The sequence below is a fragment of the Tiliqua scincoides genome, chromosome 6, assembly GCF_035046505.1.
Source record: "Tiliqua scincoides isolate rTilSci1 chromosome 6, rTilSci1.hap2, whole genome shotgun sequence".
In the NCBI taxonomy this organism is placed as follows: Eukaryota; Metazoa; Chordata; class Lepidosauria; order Squamata; family Scincidae; genus Tiliqua; species Tiliqua scincoides.
The window spans coordinates 13374736-13393315 of NC_089826.1; the positions used below are offsets into that span (position 1 = coordinate 13374736).

The 18580-nt window shown below is 44.9% G+C and overlaps 1 protein-coding gene across 1 annotated transcript in view; it reads right to left on the reverse strand.

Moving 5' to 3' along the window:
• Positions 1-18580, reverse strand: part of FAM13A (family with sequence similarity 13 member A) — a 147036-nt gene that overhangs the window by 80751 nt on the left and 47705 nt on the right. Inside the window, exons 7-8 of the mRNA XM_066632116.1 lie at positions 17241-17317; positions 3366-3373 (exon numbers count right to left, since the gene is read on the reverse strand). Of these exons, the coding sequence (XP_066488213.1) occupies positions 3366-3373; positions 17241-17317 (85 nt within the window). The remainder of the gene's footprint in view (positions 1-3365; positions 3374-17240; positions 17318-18580) is intronic.

The following is an 18580-nucleotide window of genomic DNA, read 5'->3' on the forward strand; positions in this document are numbered from 1 at the left end:
GTGGGTATTTGGGGGAAGGTTCTATATTAGCAGGGCCATTGGGGATGAAAGCCCCCGGCCAGCAGTGCGATGTGCCTTGTCAATGGTAAAAAAAAAAATCAATGGCGTACCTTGACAATTTTAGCGCCTTCTCAGTGTGTTGTGAGCTGGAAAAGGTTGAACGTCTCTGTTTTAGAGCAACTGGAAGATTTATCTTTGCTAAAGAAGTCCTTCCATGCCCTCAATACGAAAGCAACTCTGGTGGTTGACAACCAATTATTTATACCAACCAATTTATACCATTGTAATTGACAGATTTTCCTTTTACTAGAAGCCCTTTTACTTGGTGGGCCGCTGTGAGATACAGGAAGCTGGACTAGATGGGCCTATGGCCTGATCCAGTGGGGCTGTTCTTATGTTCTAAGCCCATTTGCAGCTGCCTTGGGGGGGGGGATGTTAAACTCAGTAGATACAATTCCATTTAATTTAGTCATCTCCTTTACTACCCCTGCTTCAGTTTGCTTCTTAACATGGGTAAAGACAAGATAGTTACAACTACACGAGAGGATGGTTGTGCAGCACAATCCTATCTTGCACTGGAACAGGCATGCTAGAAAGTCTGCACTGTATCCAGAGCAAGAAGTGGCTCGGTTTGAGGCAAGGGGAAACTCTACCCTTACCCCTGGGTAAGCCACCACTGCACCAATGGGTCTCCTTGGATTTGCGCCACCTCAGGAGGTGGCATAAGTCAAAGGAGAACAGAACGGCTTAAAGTCACTCCGCGCTGCTTGGGAAACCGGTTAGGGATCTGGCATAACAGGTGGGTCCAAGCCCTGCCTCCTGCTCTCCACCTGTCCATCCCCGGGACTGCCCTCCACGCACCCCCCACTCTGGAACGCCTCCTTCCCGCCTCCTCCCTGCCCTCCCCAGACTCCTGCGTCGGCCAAGCTCAGCCAACTCAACTCTCCCTCATCAAGTCAGCGCGAAGGCTGGATTTAGCCGCCGTGGGCCAGTGTGCGTCACTGCGCTGGCCCAGCCAACTCCTGAGGAGGACATGCTTTACAGCACGTCTGTGACCCTCTTGGGCCAGCGCAAGAGGCTTGCACCAGCCTAACCCAAGGTTAGGATTGCGCCCTTAGTTACTTTGGATAGGGGCAGCAGGCACAGCTAAACTAGCTGGAGCTTAGATTTACTCATCAGAGCTGATACATCACTAGTACACTCCACTAATACATGTCACTCCAAACACTTACTGCCTGGCAGGAGAGCTGGATCGGAAGCCGTGGCTAGTCTTTAAAAAGAAACCGTTGGCCTTTACAAGAAATGCAACACCCAACATCAAGCATTTTGATTTTGCCCTGCTGGCCTGCTACCTCACAACACAAGGCCCTGACGTTATTCTTGGCTTCCTTGGAGGAGGACGGGAAACAGATTTCTCACAGGGCTTCCTGGGAACATATCAGGATATCAAAAACTATGCAATTCAATCTGTCTCAGGAACAGTCTGGGGAACAGGTCACTGTGCTCTTCACTTGCACTGTTTTATCACAGAGGGACACTTTAGTCAAGATGGCAAAGCACAAGCATTTTAATTATCACTTCTGCTTGCATTTCTCCATAAACAATAGTGTCATGTCTGCTGGGGCTTGGGGAGTTGTTCTTAGTACTATATAACAAAAGTGTAGACAGTACTTCATGTGTACATATATCAAAAAGGATATAGTGAAAATGGAAAAGGTGCAGAAGGGAGCGACTAAAATGATTACTGGGATTGGGCACCTCGCATACAAGAAAAGGCTACAGCATTTGGGACTCTTCACACTAGAAAAGAGGCGCCTGAGGGGGAACATGATTGAGACACACAAAATTATGCAGGGGATGGATAGAGTGGATAGAGAGATGCTCTCACATAACACCAGAACGAGGGGACAGCCACTAAAATTGAGTGTTGGGAGAGTTAGGACAGACCCAAAAAAAATATTTCTTTACCCAGCGTGTAATTTGTCTGTGGAACTCCTTGCCACAGGATGTGGTGATGGCATCTGACCTGGATGCCTTTAAAAGGGGATTGGACAAATTTCTGGGGGAAAAGGTCATCACAGGTTACAAGCCATGGTAGGTATGTGCAACCTCCTGGTTTTAGAAGTATGACACCTGAGAATGCCAGATGCAAGGGAGAGCACCAGGATGCAAGTCTCTTGTTGTCTTGTGCGCTTCCTGAGGGATCTGTTGGGCCACAGTGCAATACAGAAAGCTGAACTAGATGGGCCTTTGGTTGCTCCAGCAGGCTCTTCTTAGTTAGTTAAGAGCAATGAGCCAGAAAGTTCCTGGTTCATCTCTGTTTCCAACTTCCACCTGCAGAATGGCTTTAATAACACTGTCCTGCTTTATAGGACTGTTGTAAGCATTACTGACTTCTATTATTGATAAGAGCTTTGAAACCTGGAAGAGTACTAGAAGTATTATTTTCACAAGCTGCAGAGTAATTGGGAACTGCCTGAACTGGCTGGCTTTCCATCACAGACAGGAAGCTGCTCTGAATAAATAGGACACTATAGCATTTCTATGTGTAGATGTGGATGCTAACCTTTATTTAATAGGGCGTGTAAGAACAGATCACAGGTTTAGGAGAAGATCTGACTACCCAGTCACACCCTGCTTTCCACAACCATGATTTTCCATAACAGTTGAAGCCACTTAGCTGTCCTTTGTCATTGCTTCCTAATTGGGCTTAAAACTGCTCCATTAGAATGGAAACAGATGTGGCATAAAATATAATGCTGCCCTCAAAAACAACAGCCCCTCGTTTTCTGTATGTATTAGTGGAAGTGTGCTACGTAATGCCATCATACTGTGAGCTTCCCTGCCTCCACTTAGCTGCAACCAACGATGTTGATTGGAGATACATGATGACCTCACATGTCCGTCCCCACACATTAGGGAAGAGAGAAAGGGGGAAATTTGATACAGCATTTCCATTGCCAGTAACAGTCCTGTGTCCCATTGTCCCATCTTGTTCTACCCTTAGTGCGGACACAAACCCAGGAAGCACAACAGGCCAGGACTCTATTTCTATAGTGGGAGGACACCCCCCTCCATGAATTGAAATTCAATTCAGCCTCAATGAATAACAGATAGCTAAGATTTGGTATTAGCAGCAAGTACACTGGATATGTGGGGCCACACCATTCATACTCACAGCAAGCAGCCCCCCCCCCCAAAAAAAACCTATATTACAACACATTATTTCCAAGAGAAAAAAAAACCTAAAATGATCTGCATTAAAAAGGAGAGTATAGAATCAAAGCAAACAAGAATTTGATCAAGGGGTGAATAACTTATAACACATTCTTTTCTAAGCACTGATCCATAGGACATCCTGTAACCATGCTCTCTTCACCCCAAATTAACCTTCAAACCATGCTCTTCAACATGCCCTCTCTATATGCTCCCCCATCTACATTCCCATCCACACTGGTAATACCATTTCTCAGACTAAGGAAAACAAAATAATTGTGAGTGCCTGAGACAGCCATTTAGACAAGAGCTTTATTGCACAAATATGACAAGCCACACAGCTTATAGCTAGTTGCTGTCAAAATGATGGAGAAAAGCATGAAGGTGGCTTGGCTATGGTTTGACTCCCAATGGAATAGAATAGGATGCATCAAGTATCATGAGAAGGCTGAATGGTGAAGGATATGAATGTTTTTCCCCTTTTCTCTCTGCCACTAGCTTGAACCTCTTTAGTCAGTAGGAAATCATCATGATATCATTGCCATATGAGGGCTGAGTTGACATGAGCAGGTGTCATCACCCCTCCATTATTCATGGCATAAAAATAGTACCATGATATATACATATCTGTCCTAATAAAAAAAGTAATGGACAACCACAAATAGCATATAAAACTATATTACATTAAATTCTGAACCATCAGTCACACGTAACATAAAGTACTATATCTTAAGGGGGGAAAAAACTTTTGAATTTCACAGAGTAATAAAAAGTTGAAATGGCTGGTACAATACCTTTGCAAATTTATTCACTAGCCCGAAATACACCCTTGTTAGTGTTCAGCATTTATGGTGTTTGAATACTGATGATTAAGAGATTGCCTTCAGAATGTGCTTTATGAAAAAATGAGAGGAAAGGTCCTTGCCCTGTGGGATTTACAATCTAGAACAGGGGTGCCCAAACCACCGGCCCTGGGGCCACTTGCGGCCCTCGAGGCCTCTCAATGCGGCCCTCAGGGAGCCCCCAGTTTCCAATGAGCCTCTGGAGATTTGTTGGAGCCCAACACTGGCCCGACGCAGCGTGAGGGCAACTGTTTGACCTCTCGCATGAGCTGTGGGACGAGGGCTCTCTCTACTGCTTGTTGTTTCACATCTGTGATGCAGCAGTGGCAGCAAAGGAAAGGCCAATCTTGCTTTGTGCAAGGCCTTTTATAGGCCTTGAGCTATTGCAAGACCTTCATTCATTCCTATAAGTTCTTCTTTAATATATTTGTTTATGTAAACTTATGTAAATTTATTCAAATTTGAAATGTAAATTAATTCTTTTTTCCCCTGGCCCCTGACACAGTGTCAGAGAGGCAATGTGACCCTCCTGCCAAAAACTTTGGACACCCCTGATCTAGAAAATGACAGCAGAGGACGTGAGGAAAATGGAGGTAAGGATAAGCTGGGGAAAAGTGTGTGAATATTGTATTTACACGTACAGTCAGTTGTCGGAATCCACAGGGCTCAGGTTCCTGGAAACCCCAAAGGATACCAAATCTGCAGATATGGAGTCATTGATCCTATGGGATCAATGGGGTAAGGGAGAGGTGTCAGCAGGAGACTTGCTGCTAACTAACCTGCCAGCAGGAGACCCTCAGAATGGCAGTGGACACCATCAGGATGGCTCCCACAAACAGCGCAGAGCCCTTTAAAATTGCCACAGGAAGCTTTAAAATGTCATGGATAGCTTCTCTGCTGGCATTTTGAAGCTTCCCACAGCCATTTTAAATGGCTCTGCACTATTTTGAAGGTCCCTTCTGCATTCAGAATGCCAGCAGAGACCTTCAGAGTGCAGCAGCTTATGAATGTGAACTTGAATACTGATTATCAGCTGAGTCCTTCTCCAAATGCTCCCATCTTCTGAAGAGGACAGAAGGACAGCCTCACCTCTGTGGTGCCCTCAAAGAGGTTTGGAGGGACACGTCCTCTCGCTTCCTTCAGATTAAGTTAAAACATTTTTTTCCCAGGCACTTCTACCAACCCCTAATGAACCAAAACATCTATTAGTTGTCTTGTCTATTAATTGGTTTGGAAGCAGTTGGGGGGGAGGGTGGAAGAGTCCTATGGAGGACCTGTGCCTTGGGGGGCATCCAGAGAGAGAGCACATGTGGCCAAGTTCTCTCTTAAAAAGGCTTTTTGCTGACCTGGAAGCTGGATGTGAATGACCTGGATGTGGCCTCCTGGATGTGCATGCTCACTACAAACAGTGGAACACGTGGAGCATGTAAGGAAAGGATGACTGGGTATCAGCCATGACTGGCCTCCTGGGGGAGGGAGGCAGTTTGCATAAGGTGCTTTAGAGTGATAAAGCTACAACAATAGAACAGTAGACTTCTTCCTCTGGAGGTGCATGTTTGTTTTGCATAACAATGATTGGATCAAGAGGCATCCCTGCATTGCTAGAGGTTGTGCAAACTTGTGACTTCTACCAGGGCCTTGGAAAAGTGTACTGGGGGAAGGGTGTCCTGTATTCTGAGGTTTGACCTGCATGAGTTTTAGTCCATAATACATACAAAATCACAACTTGGAAGGGAAAAGGAGATTTTCACGTAACAGTTTGGCCCCTGTTTGATTATTCTGTTTTGCTTTTTTTGGCAAATTTCCATATCAGTGCTCTTATATTTGTTTTATTTTATACAAGACAACTTGAGCATTGAAAAAAATGAAAAAGCAAAATACACATGTCTGAATTAAACAAATTCGGACTAACCCCAAGATTTTAACAGTACTGAATGTATCTCTAGTCAGAGGTAGCAATACCTCCGAAACGTTGGGGAAGCAGCTCCAATTTTTAAAGAATCTCACAGAGCAAGGGTTGGGAAAAATCTCTGCCTAAGACCTTGGAAACCCTGGCCAGAGGGGACAACCTTCTTCTTCTTTAGCGTTTGTGCCATGTACTGGTGGGGTCTGCTAGTCAGAGGGGACAACCATAGGGTAGGAAAACCAATGGAGAAGACAGCTTCATATGTTCATGAAGCTTTGTGATGCATTGCACTTTGTGATGTATGAGTGACAGGATTTTACTACTGCATCTTTTATAAGAGTCTCATAAAATACAGCTATTTGGCTGCCTATTAAATTTGAGTGAGCAGGTGTCACCAAAAGCAGCTTGCTAGCCCCCCTTTTCTCCCTCACTTTACATTTCCATTAAATGAATTGCCATCGCAATTTGCAACCCCGGAGTTTTTATGAAAGACAGTTCTCTGCCTAGCTTCCATCGCTCGCTAACAAACTTCTTTCAGTGTCCAATTCACTGGTGAACGACGAAACAATGAAAATCAGTTTCACCTCAGGCTCACTGAAATTGTCTTAAGTGGAGGCAGGAGGACAGGTCCTCAAACTCTCGGTCATTCTTCTGTCTTCAAAACAGCCAGCTGGCTGCCTTGATGAAAAATGTTTCTGTTATGCTATGAGAATTCAAAGTAAACTTCTTGGGCAAACACCCTCAGGGGAGTAAACACACCATTCCGAAACACTGGCAGCTTTGGCTGAACAGAGAGAAAGAGTATTAGTAAATGATGCCCAGTCATGACTGGTGACCCTAAAACCTTCCCTGGGAAAACCTTGACAAATTCTCTGGAACAAAAAAAGTGATGGGAAGAAGTAGACGTGAAATGCCACCATGCCAAAAAAATAAATAAATGCATTTTCATATACAAATAATGTTTGATTTTTCAATCACAACAATGCACAACAATGTACAGTGGAATGTGGATTGGAACAAACACAGTGGGCCCTCATATCTGTGGGGGTTAAGTTCCAGGTACCCTTGTGGGTACCAATTTCCACGGATAACAAAATCAGTGGCTGGATAGCCTCAGATGCAACTGAAAGTTGGCGACGCGAACCAGAAGTGATGGTTGCATCTGAGAGGCCTTCGGAGGTGCGGGGAGGCTACAGCCTCAGAACACTTTCCAGACATACTGGAAGGCACTTCCCATTGCATTCAAGAGGTCCTCCAAGGCCCTCTAGCCATGGGTTTGGTCTCCATGGATACTGAAATCCATGGATGCCAGGCCCGCACAAACGGAGGGCACTCTCTAATCTGAACTTCATTGAAGTCTGACTATAAACTAATGTGATGTGTGAAGCTTTTGAAAACGTTGATTTTTTTATTGATTACATGGCCCCTATATTGCTCCATATATGATTTTATGCAACATTTTATTAAGAATTGTATTTTACTGCACATTGTCCCAAGTGCCTTTGTTACAGTGATTGTCCCACCCATGTCATCATCTCTTTCGTCACCTGCCTGAGCAGGTAAGACAGCAGGAAAGCCGGGGACGGCAGAACGGGGGTGGAGGATTACTGGGCAGGGTGGATCCGGCGGCTATGGCATGTGCCAGATCCTATTCCCCTTTTTCTGCAGCCTTCCCACCCACTTCTCTTCTTGGAGTTATAGTAGCAAAATCATTAACTAGCACAGGTTCAAGGTGACCCATTGCAGGATGGGAGGCTTAGGACCCAGTCCTATCCAACTTTCCAGCTCCAGTGCAGCTGCAATGTTCAAATGTTCCAGTACCTTGAGGAGGCCTCTGTGATTGCTTCCCCACCACAGGATGCAGTGCACACCCTATTGGCATGGCTGCACTGGCACTGGAAAGTTGGATAGGATTGGGCCCCTACAGATGTATAAGAGAATTTAAATCCCCTTTTGCCTCTCAAGCCTTCTGATTTATCATCCCCCCCCCCACCTGAAACAGCATGCCTGCTTTTGGTACAGCTTCACCAGCATGAGGGGGGAAGGATAGGATTGGGGTCTCAGGGGCCTGGACTCATTGATTGCAACAAACCTGAGATACAATCCACTGGGTTTATCATTGCAGCTTTACCTAGAATTGTTGTAGACCGTACCTCTTCCATTTCATGACAACTTGGTCTCACTGCTGACCATTTTGTGTAAGTATCTGCCAACCAAGGATACTGTGTATCTGATTAAATGGACTCTAGTCCATGAAAAAGTAAGCTACAATAAATGCGGTTGTCTTTAAGGTGCCATAAGACTCTTTTTCATATATAATATAGTACGATAGTTTCATCTTTGCTTTCTCCTTGTTAGTATCTTTTGTCCTATCAAACTGAAAAACAATCAAAACTTCCCCACTGTTCCTTGGCACATGATAAAAGTCCAATCGTATATTTCTAATTGAACGTGTCCACCAGTTTTCTAGAAGTCTATTAGGCCAATACATTTCTAGACTTTTATCACATACGAGATTATGTATCAGGTTTACATAAGGGATTGCAGGGTACCAATCAGCAATGTCTATCATCCAATGAACTCAAGCTGTAAAAGAAAAATGCAATTTCTTAAGGTGGAACTAAGATGCACGTTTAATGATAAAGAGGATGATAATCCTTCCTATATAGTCTGTAGATTGCATAGCCCATATGAGAAGTTGCAATCCTTGCCAGTTAATAAGTAATCCTCTTGTGACCCAAAACAATTTAATTGTGGAGTTGTGTTCTCTTTCTTTGTATTCATTTTGATCTCTCTGCGCTTTAGGCTCTTCTTGCATTGGTTTTTTCCAGGCTGACTCAGTTTTTGAGAAGTACATTTTGTCTCCACCCTCCTATGCAATCAATTCCTTTCTTTATTCCATCATGGGATGTTGGCACCATGAATGATGTTACATAACTATGTTTTTGAGAAATGCATTCTTCCAAGGCACAAGCAACAAAGATTTCTGTGATATAATTTTTTTTTTTCCTTCCCCTTACTTTGCCAGCTTTTAGATGGTGGTAGGCTGGAGGAGAAAGATTTGGGGGTATACTTTTTTCCAAGGCCTAGAGTAAGTTTTTCGTTTTCTATTACCTAAAACTGAGTTCATGTGCACCATCAGCCAAAGCAAAAAGCCAAAGCAGAATAATACGTACCTTTATTTGGACTCATTAAAAAAAAAAATTACTGCAAAGTAGAGAGCAAGCTTTTGAGTTCCGGAGAACTTTGCATCAGGTTGGATGTTATGCAAAAGGGAGAGAGGTTTGGGCATGATAGAAAAGGCCAAAAGTCTGCCTTTTGTAATAGCTAGGAGCAGCAATTTATGCAGACTTAGGGCCCAATCCTATACAATTTTCCAGTGCTGGTGCAGCTATGCCAATGGGGTGTGCACTGTATCCTTTGGTGAGGAGGCAGTCACAGAGGCATCCTCAAGGTATGGGAACATTTGTTCCCTTACCTCGTGGCTGCACTGCGGCTGCACCGGTGCTGGAAAGTTGGATAGGATTGGGCCCTCAAATAGATTAGTCTGTACTAGGTGACAACACATATTTCACTTTGCACCATCTAATAAAGATATTATCTGCGTTCTGGATTCCCCCCCCCCCCGATAGATCAACAGAGCTACCTATGATGAGGAACAAAGAAAAGGTTAGGATTACTACAAATTGCCTATCAAATAAGGGTAAGCACATGAAAGCACACTGGACCCAACTCGTTTAGGGTCCAGCATAACTGAAGATGTGTTTACACTGGCCATTTATTTATTTAAAAGATTTTGACCTGCCTTTTCTATGCTGGAGCAGATACCCAAAGCGGCTTACAATTTCCAGCCAAAATATACAATATCTAAATACCATAAATAAGATCACAAAAAATAAAACCATTTGGAGAAGGGCAAACTATTTACAATGAAGGTACTTCTACAGAGGCACAGGAGGCAGACAACCCATCATCTAAATGCCACACAGAACAAAAATGTTCTGAGCCTTCACTGAAATACCAGAAAGGAGGGGGTAGTTCTTAATTCCACCGGTAGGGATTTCCATAATTATGGCACCACTACCGAGAAGGCTCGCCCCTGTGCCGCCATCCCCCTAACTTGGGAGAAAGGCAGCAATTGCAGGAAAGCTCCCTCAGATGGCTTAAGAGGGCAGGCTGAAATATATGGGAGAAGGTGGTCCTTCAGTTAACCTGGCTCCAAACCATGAAGAACCCTTTAACCATGGTTAAAGGTCAATACCAGCACTTTGAACTGGGCCTGGAAATGAATGGGCAGCCAGTGCAGTCGCCAAAGAAGCAATCCGACAAATTCAAACCACCTAGCTTCAGTAACCACCCCGGCCACTGCATTCTGCACAAATTGCAACTTCCAAACCATCTTCAAGGGCAGCTCCACATAACGCACATTACAGTAATCCAATCTCGAAGTCACTAGGGCAGGGGTGTCCAAAGTTTTTGGCAGGAGGGCCACATCAGCTCTCTGACACTGTGTCGGGGGCCGGGGGGAAAAAAGGAATTAATTTACATTTAAAATTTGAATAAATTTACATAAGTTTACATAAATGAATATATTAAAGATGAACTTGTATGAATGAATGAAGGTCTTGCAATAGCTCAATGCCTATAAAAGGCCTTGCACAAAGCAAGGCTGGCCTTTCCTTTGCTGCCACTGCTGCATCACAGATGTGAAACAGCAAGCAGTGGAGGGAGCTCTCATCCCACAGCTCACATGAGAGGTCAAACAGTCGCCCTCACGCTGAGAGAAGTTGCGTTGGGCCAGTGTGGGCTTCAACAAATCTCCAGAGGGCCAGAGGCTCATTGGAGACTGGGGGCTCTCTGAGGGCCGCATTGAGAGGCCTCGAGGGCCGCACGTGGCCCCCGGGCCGGGGTTTGGGCATCCCTGCACTAGGGCATGGACCACCGTGGTCAGGTCTGATTTACTTAAGTACGGCCGCAGCTGGCACACCAGCTGGAGCTGGTCAAACTAGTTTATAACTAGCTTATGGCTATAACTACTTCTGATTGTACTCCTGTCGCTTGATGAAAAAAATTTGCTGCTATATTATTGCTGGAAGATCTAGCAGCAAACGTATTGCTACTTCCACTGGGATGCTTTGTTTATTATGGATAGTGCAGATGGTTCGGCTGTTGTGTGAAATGGTCATTCTAGGCCATGGGTCTCCAAACTCCGGCCTGGGGCCAGAGACAGCCCGCGGCAAGCCTCTATCTGGCCCGCGGCCAGACTCTTGTCCCCTGAAACCCTCAGGCCCACTTGGCCGAATGATTGGAACTGTGCTCTGGTTGCATCTGGAGGGTGTTCTAAGGGCCAGAGAGTTTGAATGAATGAGCCCACTCATTCATTTATTCACTCATCTAAGTTCCATATCTAATTTATTTATATAAAATTTATATTTTAATTTTTTCCCCAGCCCTCAACACCGTGCCAGATATTTGATGCAGCCCTCTGGCCAAAATGTTTGGAGACCCCTGTCCTAGGCAAAAAGATCTAAGCAGAGAGTAATTCTGTGGTTTGGTTTTTTTAAACCCTTGGCATAGCAATTTCAGGGTCTATAATGCTTTTGTTCAGATGATCACTCAGGCTTTGTGATTAAGTGGGCTGGGGCACCCCAAAAAACTCTGGGGATATTATTAATTATTATTATTAACAGTATTTATATACCGCTTTTCAACTAAAAGTTCACAAAGCGGTTTACAGAGAAAAATCAAACAACTAGTGGCTCCCTGTCCCAAAAGGGCTCACAATCTAAAAAGATGCAAAAGAACACCAGCAGACAGTCACTAGAAAAGACACTGCTGGGGTGAGGTGGGCTAGTTACTCTCCCCCTGCTATAAAGAGGAGCACCCATGTGAAAGTGTGCCTCTTACCCAGTTAGCAGGGGTTGTATCTTTAAGAGGCAGTAGGGCAGGGGTGTCAAACTCATTTCATACAGCAGATCAAGTATCATTCATGATGTCTGCTGAGGGCCAGAAGTCATGTTGTCATTTGTCAGGAAGTGATGTCATTAAACAGGTCAAAAGGAGTCAAAAGCACTCTGTTTGTGTGTAGGAATTCATTAGCTGCAAATAACAGAAGAGAAGATGCGCAAATCTTGATCATATTTCAAGATATGCGGGAGCCCAATTATCATGCAGGCCACCTTTCAACAGTGAGCCCTCAACTGAGAGCCCAAAGGCCAGATAAAAAGCTTATCCAGGCTGCATCGGCCCCCGAGCCTTATGTTTGACACCCCTGCAGTAGGGGATTGGGACTGGGACAGCTACCAACAGAAAAAGGCATTGCTTCAAGCTGTTAAGTTCACTTTGTGGTCATCAGTTGAGTCCTGATGCTAGACCGTTGAAAGATGAATAAAATCTCTGTCTATTTTTAACACTCCTGCCCCCTTCCTTCCACAAAGGAACATATGAGGCTATCTCATAATGACTATTGGTCCTTTTAGCACAGTACTGTCCCTGGCAGATGCTTTTCCAAGTCTCAGGCAAAGGTCTTCACAAGCCCTATCATTTGCTTGACTATTACTGCCACTAGATGTGCTATCAGGCTGTCCTTAATTAATGAGAGTGGTCCCTATATTCTGGTTCCCATCCATGGAAAATCACTGTCCCTATCAATGCCTTTTAGAGATACTTGTTAAAATTGCATTAGTTAGAGTTACTAGCACTGTCCAGAGTTCAGTGCTCTCGAAATGAAATCTCTGAGGGCTGATGGTGGTGGCTACAACTTGCCTCTAGTGCAGACGTATGAACACTAAGGCAGTATGCTTACCATTTCAGGCACTGCTGCCGAGACATCATCTGAATAAAGTATCATCTACTGTTCGTTGGATGGCAATGGGCCTCCAGATTTTTCAGATAGGAGTCTTTTTCTGACTTACCTGGAGATGCCAAGCACCCTAACACTAAGCTATAGCCCCACCCATATGTTTTGAGCTAGTGGTAACGTGTCCTAGGGCAACTACATTTTTTAATGTATCATGAACCTAAACAACCACCACCCTCAGGGTGTTTTAATCAGGAGAACAGAACTATTGCACAATAATTAATGCAGCATATAATCAGGTAGTGAGGAGCTGTCAATAGTAGGTAATAATGTAGGAGTAAGTCTTAGAAAGCGATCTACAGTAGGGCTCTCCAAACCCCAGCCCAGGGGCCAGATCCAGGGTTTGGAGAATGCCCTCCACTCTGTGAGTGGAGCTTACAGTTCCATCTCTGTGTCACATGTATTCTCAGTAGATCTGGGCACAGGGATGCTCTAGGCAGCTGTTACTGCCTGGACATCCTGTTGGACATCCAGCCTTCTGGGACATCAGGCAACAGACGTGACTGTCCAGAGCATCCCTGTGCCCAGATCTACTGGGAATACACAGGGCATGGAGGCAGAACCGTAAGCTCCGGTCCGAACAGGGACCGGTTTTTCAACGGATAGCAGTTTGCGAGTTTGGTGACCACTGGTCTACAGTACGAAACAAGGACTGCAGAGAACCCAAAACCTTGGTGAGCACTTTGTGATATTTTAATTGTCCCCCTTCAGAAGCTTCAGTCTACATTGTGTTCTTGGGGGGAGGGAGGGGATGGAATGGGACAGGGACACATTCCAGGCAGAAGGTGCAGCAAGGTTACTGTGGGAATAAGCTATATTGTTTGCAAATCTGGTATGGAAGCACCACGTAATCCCTGTTTTAATGCCCTGATGACACCAGAGCACCACCTCTGAGAATCAGGTTTTAAAAAGTACGCACACCTCTTCACCTTGCTTGTGACGCTGCTACAGGCCAATAAACTCTTCAAAGTTCAAACACAAAGCCATATAGGCTGGCCTGTGAAGCACGGCACTGGCACAAAACAAAGTTCTGCATTGGAAACTTTCAGGCATACCCACGAGATGACATGGAGTACTTGCCCTGGCAGATACCAAAGCAATGCACAGTGCAGTGATGAACAACAATTTATGATGTCTGGTGAGATACGTTGTGAAAGCACATTAAAAAAAGTCCTTACTTACTCATCTGGTGCCAATGAACTCTCTCCGGCACTTGACTTTCCCAGCCCAACTCCTTGAAATTTTGATGGGCCGCTGCTATCAGCCAAAATAGACTGTTGCTTGTTAGGTCAGTGTTTCTCACCCAGTGGTACAGGTACCACCAGTGGTACTTGTCTGTGTCTGGTGGTACTTGCAGGACCCCTGGACCCCTGCCGCCTGATAGCGAGACCAGGAACACGACACAACAAACGGTGGTAGGAGGCTCAGCTTGACGGCAGAGCTCCAAAGCATGCTTTTCCGCGCTCAGGAAAGCCCTCCTGTCCACCCTGAGCCTATTACTGGTGTTTGTTGCATCGCTTCAGGCCTCCCAACCCAGAAGTTGGCATTTGGATTCTGTTCACACAAAAATTACAGCTCTCTTCTCCTCTGTTTTTCCTGCTACAGACCCTACAGGGAATAAACCACAGAAAAGCTGGGGATTGGAGATGCTCAGCAGTGAGTAAAAGAGGTTAAGGCAGTGGGTCTCAAACTTTTCCAGCCAACTTTTACACCCAACAGGCAGATGCCACCCCTGTTCCCCCCAGGCAAGACGGAGGGATGTAGGCTGGGGCATTTGCACACCCCCCACTAGGAGCAGGTTGGCTCTTTCCTTCCCAAGCAGAGGAAAGTGCTGCACTGCCTGTACTTACTTTGAAGCCTGCCAGGAGCTCGCCCTGTGCTGATGAGATGCAGCACCTCGACACTCTTCTCTCCTCCAGCCTTGACCAATCCCAGGATGCCCAGGGCAAGGGGCACACTGGGAAATGTAGTCCTTGGGGCAAGGGTGCACATGGAGAGAGCTCCATGATGAGATGCAGCACCTCTGCCTGCCCAGCCAGCCTTCTCTCCCACCTCCCCCACCATGTTTCACATGCCCTCCCAGCCTCATGCTGCCCCACCCACCTAGTTCACAGCTGCCAAAAAGCAGCAAGTCAGGAGGCAGCGCATGCAGCTGAGCAGAGCAGAGCAGCCTCTCTCCCCGAGATGCCTGGCGATGCCCCTGGAGGCTAGCCACGCCTCACTAGGGAAGCGGGACGCACAGATTGAATACCTCAGGGTTCAGGGCTGTATAAGTAGGGTTACCAGATACAAAGTGAGACAGAGTGGCTGTACCTTTAACCACTGTATAGCAGAGGGAATTCTGGCAAGTGCAGTTTTTTTTTTAACTTTTCCATGTTGAGATGAACCTGTCAAAATTCCTTAAGTACTGGTGTACTTGTACTGGACCTTAATACTCCATACTGGAGCTCACACCAGAGAAGAAGGGTGGGTGAAAGAAGTGAGGCAACTGTCTGTGTACAAGTTGAATGTCTGGAGGAAAACAAAGTTGTCCTCGCCTACTGTCATGGTCTTCTGGTCCTTAAGGACAGACATTTTCTTATTCCTGTAGTAGCCAAAGTAGTGGTGAAAGTGGTTTCAGGTTTAGTATGGAACTGTACTCCTAAGTGAAAATTAGAAACCACCCCCCCCCCGGTAAAAAAAAAAATTATAGGAATTCAGGAGAGAAGAATGTATGCAATTCAAATAAGAATGGCTTTTAAGAAGTTAAAAGAAAATGTTCTTGGATTAGCAGGACATTATTGTGGGAAAGCAAATAAGTCTTGCACAACTTCTCGTTCGTTTTAAATAATTACTTGTGCAGCGGAGGTGGTACCTTTACCACTAATCTCAAGATATGTGAAGGGGTGACATCAACTCTGAAACAAGTGACCAACATCAGCTAGCTTCCTATTTGTCCCTGTCCTGTTGTCCATGTACCAAGTATGCGCTGATTTCAGTCGGGATCAATCCCGACTTAAAACCAAGAACCTCTTCATATGTATGCCAGCATCTGTTGTACACTCATTCACAGGTTGTAGAGTGGTGGGCAAAAGACAATCATATTCTCTTCTGGGTTCTAGGATGGCTCCCCCTCAGGGAGGCCATTGGTTGTCTCTGACCTGGTTGAGCTACAAAAGCTTCTTGGGGTATTGCCTAAGCCAGGGGTGCTCACACTTTTTTGGCTCGAGAGCTACTTTGAAACCCAGCAAGGCCCGGAGATCTACCAGTTTTTTTTTTTACAATGTTTGCGCCATCATAACATATAACATTTATGTGTACAATGTATGTTGGTGTACCTTGAGCCCCACTGAGTATAACAGGACTTACTCCTGAGTAGACATGCCTAGGATTAGGCTGTGAGGCTGCAATCCTAGCCACACTTACCTGGGAGTAAGCCCCATTGAGTACAATGGGCCTTACTCCCGGCGTTTCCTCCCAGAGGCACCTGAAGGGGGGGTCGGCACTCCGTGATCTACTCATTTTGCCTCGCGATCTACCGGTAGATCGCGATCCACCTATTGAGCACCCCTGGCCTAAGCAATATTCTAGCTTGGCTTTGCTCATTTGACTCAGAACTTCCTTGTACCAACTGTCAGCCTGCCACCTCCTGACCCCCTTTGGACAGATGCTTGCTTCTGCATTATAGTTTTTTTTTGTGGCAACTGGAACAGAGCTGTACAAGCATGCATAATTTTTTATGCAGTGACACAATACCCTGTTTGTACTAAAGCAGATCATTAAGACTGAGCAGCTATGATAAGGCAACATTTTCAACCTAGCATTAAAAATACCGAAATAAACCAGCACAGAAACAAACGCCAACCCATTTTGTCTCGCCAGAAGCATGCCTATAAAATATAACCATTATTTTTAGCTGCCTTCATATCCTTGCAGATAACAAGCTCTGGGGGAAAACAAAAACAACAAAAAAACCTGTCATCTCCTTAGGCAACATAAGATCTAATTTGTCACACAAACGGCTTCCGAGTGCATCCGACTACTCTGTGGTTCCCAAGATTATGAACTCTGATGACAACAACTTAAATCACATATATCTCAGGGCGCATTTCTCACGGGCAGCGAACATTCCAGAACCCTACATTTACATGTAAGCAAATTGTCCTTTTGAATACTAATGATAAACACAACGAAGGCCTGGTTTAACGTGGACACGGCTGGCCGATCAAGACTTAAATCCTCACAGCTCTGCTGCAATGCTACAAATGTGCTGTGCCTGCCCAGCAAATACATTAAAGCTTGGAAAGGTTATTGGCAAGCTATAAGTTGCATTTGATGGAGAGAAGGGAAAAAAAGGAAGAACCACTAACCTGGTGAAGAATGCAGCATTGCTGACAAAGGAGATTTCATCAGCTAAATCCATCTCCTCTGAATGCACGCCGTCTGTTAAATGGATGCTAACCCGGGGCATTCCACCAGACAGCCTGGGCTGTGGCACTGCCAGAGTAGATACTTCTTGCTTAGACTTCACAAGCTACAGAAACAAAAACAAAAAAAGTCAAAAGAAAATGTAAAATAGGCAAGGAGTAGAAAAACCTTTCCAGGTCTGCAGGCGGAGAGATTTTTTTTAAATGCAGTGCAAAGAATGACTCAGCAAAATTTTGCTTCCAAAAGGCATCTAAACCTCTAGCTGCTGCTAGACGGTAACAGTGAAAGCATGAAGCCCCTGCGAGACATCACCCAAGAGTCTCACAGCATATTAAAATGAACTTAAATAAATAAAGCTGGTAATTTTAATGAGGAATGTAGTGTCTTATTAGGCTGTGTGTGTGTGTGTGTGTGTGTGTGTGTGTGTGAGAGAGAGAGAGAGAGAGAGAGAGTGTATGTGTGTTACCTTTCTGACCAAGAAATTACAACCTCATAGTAATTTTTTCCCAAGTGAAAAGGTGTTTTTTCATTACTATGTAGCTGCATAGATCTCTGACTCTTCTGAGATTAAAACTGCCCAAAAATAAGAAGAGATGTAAGCTATTCCTGCACACGACGTCAGCAGGATAATTAAATAGCTGAACTAGGATGACCGTATTTACAGTCCTGTAACAGTTAATGCTGCCTGTTAAAGATTTATGTCAGTGTTTCTCAACCAGTGGTCCGGGAACCACCTGTGGTACTTGAGGTACATCAAGTACTTGAGGTCACCGCTGGTACTCATGGGAACCCTGCCACCTGCCACACGATACAACAGACAGCAGTAGGAGGCTCAGCTCACTGGGCAGAGCTCCAAAGCATGCTTTTCTGCACTCAGAAAAGTCCTCCCACCCACCCTGAGGCTTTTACTGGTGTTTCTCGCATTGCATCTGGCCTCCCAACCCAGAAGTAACTGGCGATGATGCTATTGCCAATTACTTCCAGTGGTACTTTGAATAGGTGGACCATGTGAAGTAGTATGGTGGAGGACAAATGTTGAGAAACACTGATTTAATTCATACATTAAATTTTAGGCAATTAAAAAAACAATATAACGATTCCTCTTTTGCAACAAGAAACAAAAAGCTACCCACAATATATAGGCAGGATCTTGTTTATTATTATTTGTAGTATTTATTCAATTTCTCTGTACCACAGAGGAGACCAAAGGTTATTCAGGAGCCACTGTGACTTTATAGAAGACATTTCTTTCAGTGATATCCTATTCACATGTGTGGAAGCCAGGCTGGAGCAGTATCTGCTATGCTTTGACCAAGAAGAGTGCAAAAGATCAACCAACAAGATACAATT